The 10,000-nt window shown below is 49.9% G+C and overlaps 2 protein-coding genes across 2 annotated transcripts in view; one reads left to right on the top strand and one right to left on the bottom strand.

The window, feature by feature from the left end:
* The window catches only part of zgc:113223 (uncharacterized protein LOC541424 homolog), an 8,369-nt gene extending 5,749 nt beyond the window's left edge, over positions 1–2,620 (top strand). The window contains exons 4-8 of the mRNA XM_061078055.1: positions 194–268; positions 601–696; positions 765–893; positions 1,291–1,452; positions 2,474–2,620. Coding sequence (XP_060934038.1) covers positions 194–268; positions 601–696; positions 765–893; positions 1,291–1,452; positions 2,474–2,620 — 609 coding nt within the window. The remainder of the gene's footprint in view (positions 1–193; positions 269–600; positions 697–764; positions 894–1,290; positions 1,453–2,473) is intronic.
* A 3,691-nt stretch (positions 2,621–6,311) lies between these two features.
* The window catches only part of slc1a8a (solute carrier family 1 member 8a), a 9,754-nt gene continuing 6,065 nt past the window's right edge, over positions 6,312–10,000 (bottom strand). Inside the window, exons 4-11 of the mRNA XM_061077724.1 lie at positions 9,942–9,984; positions 9,661–9,868; positions 8,484–8,583; positions 7,742–7,975; positions 7,468–7,662; positions 6,983–7,117; positions 6,656–6,758; positions 6,312–6,473 (exon numbers count right to left, since the gene is read on the bottom strand). Coding sequence (XP_060933707.1) covers positions 6,312–6,473; positions 6,656–6,758; positions 6,983–7,117; positions 7,468–7,662; positions 7,742–7,975; positions 8,484–8,583; positions 9,661–9,868; positions 9,942–9,984 — 1,180 coding nt within the window. The remainder of the gene's footprint in view (positions 6,474–6,655; positions 6,759–6,982; positions 7,118–7,467; positions 7,663–7,741; positions 7,976–8,483; positions 8,584–9,660; positions 9,869–9,941; positions 9,985–10,000) is intronic.

Below are 10,000 nucleotides of genomic sequence, written 5' to 3'. Positions count from 1 at the left end.
CTCGGCTCAAATACCAATTCAACTCAGTTCCAAGTTAATTCTCCTGTGACTGATCCTGAAACATTTCCCTGTTGAAGCAGTGAAATACTTCATACTAGAGTAGATGTACTTTGTTACCTTCCCCCATTGGACGCCAGGGTTCTGCTCAGTGGATGGAATCGGTTCTCAGTGCTGTAACCGTTCCCTCCTGCAGTTCCTGGGGATCCTGGTGGTCATCCTGCTCCTGCAGATCGCCGCTGGAGTCGTGGGATACAGCTTCACTGACATGGTAACGCTGCTGTGATGGAACAGCCAGTAATACTCAGATGGACTACTGAGGTAAAAGTAATTATACTGCAATGTAGAAATACTCTGATACAAGTCACAGACTTAGCATCGAGCTACACTTGGAGGAACCACAGCCGGTGTTCGATCCCGGGGGCGGAGCTGTGGACGAGTGTTGGTTGAGTTCTGTGTGGACGGCTCGTCTGTCCCGGGGGACGCTCCAGCTCCGCCTCCGTCCTAAATGGAGAAGTGTTGGATCTGAGCAGCAGAGACCTGTAAAGTTAGCGCCCCCTGCTGGAGCGTGTGGAGACCGAACTAACTGAGTGTGTGGTTCAGGTGATGGAGAGGACAGAGCGGCTGATGATGAAGGCCATCGTCAGGTACAGGGAGGACCGGGACCTGGAGAACGCCATCGACTTCATCCAGAAGAAGGTAAAGGAAGCGGCGTAGCGTCAGCTGGTCAGCAGGTGGCGCTGTGGCACTGACTGCTCTCTCTACAGTTTCAGTGCTGTGGCGTGGAGGGCTACGCGGACTGGTCCCGCAACGTCTACTTCGAGTGTTCGGACTCCAACCCCAGTCTGGAGGCCTGTGGCGTTCCTTTCTCCTGCTGCATCCTCCTGCAGAACCAGGTCAGGTCTGAGGGGGGCGCTGTGACATCTGAAATCTGTTCACCTGAAGTTAGCAGCTCCAACAGGTGATCCTCATCAGGGCCGAGGAACTCCAATCCTGATTTGATCTTGTCGGTAACGGTGAGAAATGATCAAACAGCGTTAAATCATCAGAGACACAGAACCACAACGTCTGAATATGAACCCGAGTTCCTTTCGGAGGTCGTAGAGGTCGTTACCACGGCAACATCCTCAAGATTCATCTGTTCTGAAGGGTTTGAACATTAGAGGGTTCATCCTGTTTACTGATGGTTGATGTTATTAAGAAAAACTGAGACAGTCCAGTTTAGTTCCATCCCAGGAAGTGGCAGGAAGTGGGGGGGCGTTGGGCTCAGCTCTGTGTCGGTGTCTCCTGCAGACGGTGCTGAACACCATGTGTGGTTACGAGAAGCAGAAGGAGGAGGAGCCTGTTGCCGCTCTGGACGTTTTCACCATCGGCTGTTTGGAGAAAATCATCTGGTGGACCAAGAAAAACCTGCTGCTGGTGGCCGGTCTGACTGCTGGTCTGCTGCTGCTCGAGGTTAGTCTCAGAGGTTAGACCACATGGGTTAGACCACAGAGGTTAGACCACATTGGCTAGACCACAGGGGTTAGACTACATGGGTTAGACCACATGGGTTAGACCACAGGGGTTAGACCACAGGGGTAAGACCACAGGGGTTAGACCACAGAGGTTAGACCACAGGGGTTAGACCACAGGGGTTAGACCACAGGGGTTAGACCACAGAGGTTAGACCACATGGGTTAGACCACAGAGGGTAGACCACATGGGTTAGACCACAGAAGTTAGACCACAGAGGTTAGACCACAGAGGGTTAGACCACAGGGGTTAGACCACATAGGTTAGACCACAGAGGGTAGACCACAGAGGCTAGACCACAGAGGCTAGACCACAGAGGTTAGACCACAAGGGCTAGACCACAGAGGTTAGACCACAAGGGCTAGACCACAGAGGTTAGACCACAGAGGTTAGACCACATGGGTTAGACCACAGAGGTTAGACCACAGAGGCTAGACACCACAGGTTAGACCACATGGGGTAGACCACAGAGGTTAGACCACAGAGGTTAGACCACAGAGGTTAGACCACATGGGTTAGACCACAGAGGTTAGACCACATGGGCTAGACCACAGAGGTTAGACCACAGAGGTTAGGTTCTGAAGCTCTGGTCTCTGAAGCTCTGGTCTCTGAAGCTCTGGTCTCTGAAGCTCAGGTCTCTGCAGCTCTGGTCTCTGAAGCTCAGGTCTCTGAAGCTCTGGTCTCTGAAGCTCTGGTCTCTGAAGCTCAGGTCTCTGCAGCTCTGGTCTCTGAAGCTCTGGTCTCTGCAGCTCTGGTCTCTGCAGCTCTGGTCTCTGAAGCTCTGGTCTCTGAAGCTCAGGTCTCTGAAGCTCAGGTCTCTGAAGCTCAGGTCTCTGAAGCTCAGGTCTCTGAAGCTCAGGTCTCTGCAGCTCTGGTCTCTGAAGCTCTGGTCTCTGAAGCTCTGGTCTCTGAAGCTCTGGTCTCTGAAGCTCAGGTCTCTGAAGCTCTGGTTCTCCTGCAGGTCTGCATGATCGGTCTTGCTGCTGCTCAGACCTCCTGGATCAAGAGAGCCCGAGGGCGGCAGAGAGAGAGCGCAGCGAGGAGCCGCTCGGAGAGGAAGGAGAGTCTCTGGTTTCCTGCGTTTGCAAACTTCGACGAGGACGAGTAGAGTGGAGTTGTGACGGACGTGGATTTGTTGTGGTGACGGATCAATAATCAATAGAAACATGTTTAATAACGACAACAGAAAGTGGAAAAGCGTTTACACTGTGAATCTGAGGCTCCACATATCAGCAGGATGATCTACCTCATGTGAAATCCTCTTTATGTCTTTATGTCACATCTCTTCTTAGAATAAGTTTTTATATCATTAGCACTCAAACGATTTTTACTTGTTGCTTATAAAATATATATTTTTATATTTCAAAAATCTGTTGTAGAGGAAATCAAAGTGAACAACAACATATGTGTATTTTCTATATTTAAGCTTCTTTGTTCTCTTGGTGAATTCACTTATCGTTCATCATTTCACATTCAGGTAATTTGGTGTTTTTCTCTTTAAACTGTTTAATCTTTGTTCCTGATTTAAACCAATAAAATCTGCTGACTTCCTGTTCTGCTGGTGACCCCTAGCGGCTGCTTTGTGAACTGCACACCACAGATACTCCTGGAACATCCTTTAGCTTCACTTTGATTCTCATCTTGAGAAGTTGTGAACGTTTGAATCATCTCGAGATGAAAAGCTTCTGACTCACCGGCCCCTGTGTGTGGGCCCCTGTGTGTGTGCCCCTGTGTGTGGGCCCCTGTGTGTGGGCCCCTGTGTGTGGGCCCCTGTGGTACATTAACTACATAGGTCAGCCCCTGCCTCTGTCTTTTCGTTGTGAGTCTTCTTGTTTTGAAGGCCCAGTGCAGTGAGGCCCTCAGGAACCTGCTGGCCCTCCATGTGAACCTGAGGAGCAGATCAGCAGCTGAGCTCCTGCGTGTGTTTCCAGGGATTCAGGCTCCTCCCCTGATTGGATTAATGGCCGCCGGCTGCGTGAGGGTCAAAATAGCAGCAGAGATGATGTCACTCTGTAGTTCACATCCTCGTGTTTTCATTCAACATCTAACGTTCTGGTTAGTTTCAGTTTGTTTTTGACTCACTTCCTGAACTGATCAGACGTGAAACCATCTTTTATACGATGATGGTCCGAGGGTCCGAGGATCTGGAGACCACCAGCTGACAGGTTGGATCTGGATCAACGTACACAAACATTTAGTCTCAGACTCATGCAGCTGTGGGAGAAGAAGCCCGAGCGTTCCAAAGCTCTGGACCCAGAAGCTTCTGAAGTAAAACCACTTAACCCAAAGATGCATTTTCCTACTTTAAAGTTCAATATGTGAGAAGGTGAAGTAATTTACATCGTGTTTGAACAAACTTGTTACTTCTATGAAATGGAAAATCATTAGCATTCCTGTTGTGCGTCTCTAGCGGAGCGAGTTGGATCCAGATCAGTTCAAACCTGAATCTGGATCCTCACCGTCAGTTTCTATCTGTTTCTTCCGCTGTTCACTGAACTGATGAGTTTACACCTGCTCACTATCGTTGTGCTAAGCTAAGCTAAGCTAAGCTAACCAGCCCATGGACTGTAGATGAAGATCTTTATAATTCATCTACTGTTTTATTGCTGTGATTAAACAAAGGTTCAGTCGCCACACAAACAGAAACATTTCTGTGTCAATGACTGAAAGAGACAATTCAGTTTATTAACAGCTTTCAAATATAAATAAACAAGCAACACAAACATATTTCATAAATAAAAAAACAACACGTGTGTACAGTGTGAAGTTTGAGGAACCTGAAGGTTTGTGTTGGCAGATGAACATTGAGGTTTAAAGAGGATCAACAGTCAAATTAAGGCAGATCTACGTGTTCACGTTGGAACAACACAACTACTCCACAGTGAGATCCGGTCAAGGAGCACTTCACAACAAACACACAAATATCTGCTGTAGTTTCACAGCTTCAGTTCCTCCTGAAGGTGGAGAAGATCCCGATGCTCGGGCTTCGTGTCGGGAGACGTCACGTCGGCCATGTTCCGTTTCTGTGGTTACGACAAAGCAGCAAATCCTCAAATTTGAAAACAAAATTGTTTTCAAAAATGACATTAAAGATATAATTAAATTTTTTGTTGATTGAAACATTGTTGGAATCCAACTCTCCAATTAACTAAAAATAAACAACCAAATGAAATAGCTGAAGTTATATCCAACACCTGATGCTTTAACTGAGCCACTTGCACAGAGTTTGTGTTTCCACCGATCGTCAATGAGTTGAAGTGATTTGTCACGAGAGATAAACACAACTGGAACTAGTGCTGGTGACCGTGGGAAATCCCAATAATTCCTACAGCACTTAGCTTACGTTCAAACATTCAATCAAAACAAGAAGAAGAAAATAAAGCACGTAAAGTAACGCATGCCAGCATGCTGTCGAATACAAACGAGCCAGGAGGAGGAGGAGGAGGAGGAGGAGGAGGAGGAGGAGGAGGAGGAGGAAGAGGAGGAGGAGGAGGAGGAGTCTGCGAGATGAAGAGCACTTGATTCATTCAGCTGTCTGATTGGGCGGATTTCCCTTTAACCCTTCAGTCAGTCTGAGGCAGTGAGAACCGGCCAATCACAGTCCAGTCAAAGTGAGTGTAAGCACCCGAGTTACGAACATAAGACAAGAGAACAAACGGCAGAACGAAGGAGTTCATCCTGTCGGTAGATTCCAGACAAAACACCAGCTGACGCTTCTTAGTTTGTGGATCCAACATGTTTGAGCTTATTTAGGTTCGATGTGGTTTCTTCAGATGATCGTTCTCAACACGAGGACACTGGTTCTGGCTCTAAAGAGGAACACATTCAAACGTATCCACCTAAAGAAACAGGACCACAATGTATTCACGGTTCATCGGGACAGATGTCCCTCGCTCGGCTGGGCGTCTTCTACAAGAGCCCCAGTGGTTTCCAGAGGTCTCGGGTCCTAAACCAATAACAAACCAGTTAGAAATACAAACAATGCTACTGACTTTCCATCTAAACGCTGCATAAATCCCAGGAGTCACGGTCGTGGTCGTCCAGGCGTCTTCCAGGGTCGGCGTCCACAGCGCTGTCATCGTGTGGGACGCATCTGAACAAGCGTCTCCTGGTTGAGGGACAGAACCGAGCCGACCCGCACCGGTCCATCAGGTCTTTGGGCCTAAATCGTATTTGGGACCGAACTAGAACTTGGGCCACAAATACAGTGAAAACCCACCAGTGGAGTTCTGGTTGAGATAATGGTTCCAGTGTGGGACACCAGAAAGGACAGGGTTCCTGAGGGGCGCTGTCACTAGGTGGCGCTGTCGGACCAGATGAGGAACCTGCAGCCGCTCCAGGGACCTCGTGTTCATCTGTTCATCGCTTCAACATCCACCACAGACGCTTCCCAAAGTGAGCTGGTTAGGGCTGAGGGGGGGGGTTCGAATCAAAGTGACGTCACAGTCTGTTTGCCCTTTGACCCCTGACACTCTCATCACTGAGCAGGAGAAGCTCCGGTCACCTGAACGTCTGCGTCCCGTTCAGAAGGAGCTTCCTGCTCCGTGTGCAGAGTCCTCACTCCCAACGCTCCTGTTCACCTGGACCTGAGACCCGACCGGACCCGACCGGACCCGACCGGACCCGACCGGACCCGACCGGACCGGACCGGACCCGACCCGACCCAACCGGACCGGACCTGACCGGACCCGACCGGACCCGACCGGACCGGACCCGACCCGACCCGACCCAACCGGACCGGACCCGACCGGACCCGACCGGACCGGACCCCGAGGTGTGATGTGGCTCCGCCTGCTCCATCAAACCTGACAGATGTTGTAGTAGACGGTGTGGGCGTGTCCCTCGCCTGCTGAGTCGCCCAGCGTGTCGAACATACAGTCCTTGTGTGTGTGGATCTCGGTCATCGGCATGTTGACGCTGTGGGAGTTGTGAGGAGTCTGGGTTCCGTAGGACGGCACAGACTGGAGACAGTCAAACACACAGGAGAACACATCTTTGGTTTCACATCTTTGATACAAAACTTCAGTAAATAAATAATACAAATATCTCAGGAGGAAACCGAGGAGCCAGGACACGCACGAGGACGTCGGCTTGAAAAGACAATTCAATTCCAGAGCTTTTGCCGATAAATGCCGGTTTTTACCTTTCCCGTTTCACCGAGAGGGAAATCCTTCCGACATAGGTGGGCGATGATTCCTGCAGCGAGGGCGTCGCCCAGGACGTTGATCATGGTCCGAAATCTGTCCCTGCAGGACGGAAGAGACGAGAAGACACAAGAAGACACAAGAAGACACAAGAAGACACAAGAAGACACAAGAAGACACAAGAAGACACAAGAAGACACAAGAAGACACAAGAAGACACAAGAAGACACCGTGAGACCAACTTCAGACAACGGATTTAAATCTGATTCGCTTCACTTTCACCTCATTTACATATGTGACATTTCATAATAAGTACTGTTACTTACAGGATCCAATCAATGGCCACGATGAGGGTGATGTCATCAGGGGGTAACCCCACAGATGTCAGTACGATCACCATGGTAACCAGCCCAGCCTGGGGAATCCCTGCTGCACCGATGCTGGCGGCTGTAGCCGTGATGCTGCCGGGAAACAGGTGGAGAAGAAGAGTTTGTTCAAATGTGCAACTTTACAAAGTTCGTTCCCAGTTATTCAGGTTCAGGGTCAGAGCTCCTCCAGGTGGGCTGTACACCGGCCCGGGTGGATCCTGTTTACCCTTCAGTTGCTGTTCAGGATCAATTGAATCACAAATGGAAACTGTTGGTCTTGTTTTGAACGTTTGATTCCTGAGTCGGCTCTCGGACTCAGATCCTGATCCTGATCCTGAACGGACCTGGGACCGTTGAGGATGATTCTGCAGCTCTTCACAAATGAATGAATCAATACAGACTTGGTATCTGAGGAGCTTCAGAGTGTGTTGCTGTTGTTTTACCTGATGGTGACCAGCTGACCCAGGTCCAGCTCGTAGTCGTTCACCTGAGCGATAAAGATGGCCGCCACCGCCTCGTACAGCGCCGTGCCGTCCATGTTGATGGTGGCTCCGACAGGAAGCACGAAGCGAGCGATCTGCCGGTCCACGTGGCAGTTCTCCAGCAGACACTTCATGGTGATGGGCAGCGTGGCAGAGCTGAGGGCGGACGGCATTCACATGAAACTTCCAACAAGACAAATGTGAGCGTCAGATGAAAGCAGGACTGGACTCTGACCTGGAGGAGGTTGCCAGGGCGATCACCAGCGCCTGCAGCAGCCCGCGGATGTAGGTGAACGGGTTCTTCCTGGTGAGGAGGAAGTAGAAGAGAGGGAGCAGGACCAGTCCGTGGACGAAGAGTCCTGCGAGGACGGTGATGCCATACCAGCCCAGCTTCTTCCCCAGGGTGCTCGGGTCCTGCATGTCCAGGATCTTCCCAGCCACCAGGAAGATGATCCCAAAAGGAAAGTACCTGAGAGGACAAAGTCATTGAGGGTTCGTCCTCTGGAGAGCACGAATGGCAATTTCATGGCAACCTGAAAGTTAGAGTTCTTAGATTTGTCTTTCTTTGTTCTTTGGCCTGATGATACTAAAGGAGTCAAGGGGTCAAGGAGTCATGGGGTCAACACCCAGCACTAGTCCCAGCTCAGCTCAGATCATTGAGTCATGTTTGGACTCTGCGGCTGTTTCTAATCTGCTCAGTGGCTGAAGCTGCAGTGGGAGGAGCCCAAAAGTAGTGATGTCACCGCCTGCATGTTTTCACCAGCTGACAGGTCATCAGGTCAAACATCCACGGATCATTCAGCAGAGAGACACCGAGGCCGCAACCACAACTGTGTCCCGTGTCAGAGGGACGTCCTCACTGAACCGGAGACGGTGTCGGTTCCACACGAAGACGACTCATCAACATTCAGTCCTAACGACCAATCACAGCATCGCTAACGACCTGAGAAACAGACACAGAAGCAGCTGAAACTCACCAAACAGCGGCGTTGATGATCTTCATGACGCACTCGTTGATGCACTGACAGACGTTGACCAGCGGCGCCCCTCGTTCTCCCATCCTGCCCAGCAACAGACCTGCAGCCACAGGTCAGAGTCACATCAGCACCTGAGAGATCGCTCTGCAGCAACAAGCATGTGAAGCAGGAGGACTTCACTCAGAACAGTATGATGACAACTGGACTTTTGGACCAATCACAGGAAGTAGAGCCAGCATTAAACAGTAGAAGAAGAAAGAGAAGAGGAAGCAGCTGCAGTCTTCACCTCCGACGATGTCATGTTTGAACCATGTGTTAGGGTTAGGAGTACTGTGGAGTACTGTAGTACTGTGGAGTACTGTGGAGTACTGTAGTACTGTGGAGTACTGTGGAGTACTGTGGTACTGTAGTACTGTGTAGTACTGTGTAGTACTGTGGAGTACTGTGGAGTACTGTGGAGTACTGTGTAGTACTGTGGAGTACTGTGTAGTACTGTGGAGTACTGTGGAGTACTGTGGAGTACTGTGGAGTACTGTAGTACTGTGGAGTACTGTGTACCTGAAGGTGCTGGTGCTGCTAGTAATACCATCATGATGTTACCATGGCAACCCGTTGAAGCTTCATTCATGTCCTCCATTCAAACAGAAAGACTACTCCCCCCCCATCCCCCCAACTGACAACACACCCACATCAGACGCCGTCTCCAAACCAATCAGAGTCAAGTACAGGTAGACTCCGCCCACGTAGGGGATGACCACAGGACGTCACTGAGCATCGTTCACATCAGAGAATCGTCACACGTGAAACCATCAGTCAAGTTATTGCTGGATTTATGATTTTGTTTTATCACAAATAAAAGAACCATCTTTAGTTCCAGCTCCTCTGACGTGAGACTTTGCTGCTGAGAGGGACAGAGGACGTCTCTGGGACCGAGACGTCTCTACATGTCAACAGATTAAATGAGGTTTGTGTCTCAAATAATCCAAATCAACGACGGTGTTGTTATATGTAGAAGTGATGATGTGCCACAGAAGAAGAAGATGCTGCTACATGTGAGGAAGAGTGAGAAGACCAGAGATGATGAAGTCTTTTCCTTCGACATTAGAGGTTCTAGTTCATTCCAGTTCTCTAAGTGGAGCCCAGAGGACTCGTCCCTGTCTGTCCCCGTCCTGCTCACCCATGGTTGCAGAGAAGATGACGATGCCGAGGACGTTCATCTGCTGGCTGCTGCCGGGCTTCGTCTTGTACGTGATCTCTGGGGGCGGAGTCAGCTCCAGGTACACCGTCCGCCCCTTGGGGTCGTCCTCATCGGGGACCAGGTAGACGAAGTTGGGCTGAACGGTTCTGGTCTGGACTTTGAGGATGGGAATCAGATCTGTTTTGTACTGAAGACACAGAGTTTGTTACAGGAACAGAAACAGATGAAGAGAGAGAGTTTGTTCTCGTTGATTCTCTCACCTGCTGAAACGTTGCTTCAATCAGATTCGATGGAACCATGTTCCTGTGGAGAAAAGAAT

The sequence above is a fragment of the Limanda limanda genome, chromosome 9 (assembly GCF_963576545.1).
Source record: "Limanda limanda chromosome 9, fLimLim1.1, whole genome shotgun sequence".
Classification (NCBI taxonomy): Eukaryota; Metazoa; Chordata; class Actinopteri; order Pleuronectiformes; family Pleuronectidae; genus Limanda; species Limanda limanda.
Note: the sequence above shows the minus strand (reverse complement) of the source record. Positions and strands in the feature narration are given on the sequence as shown.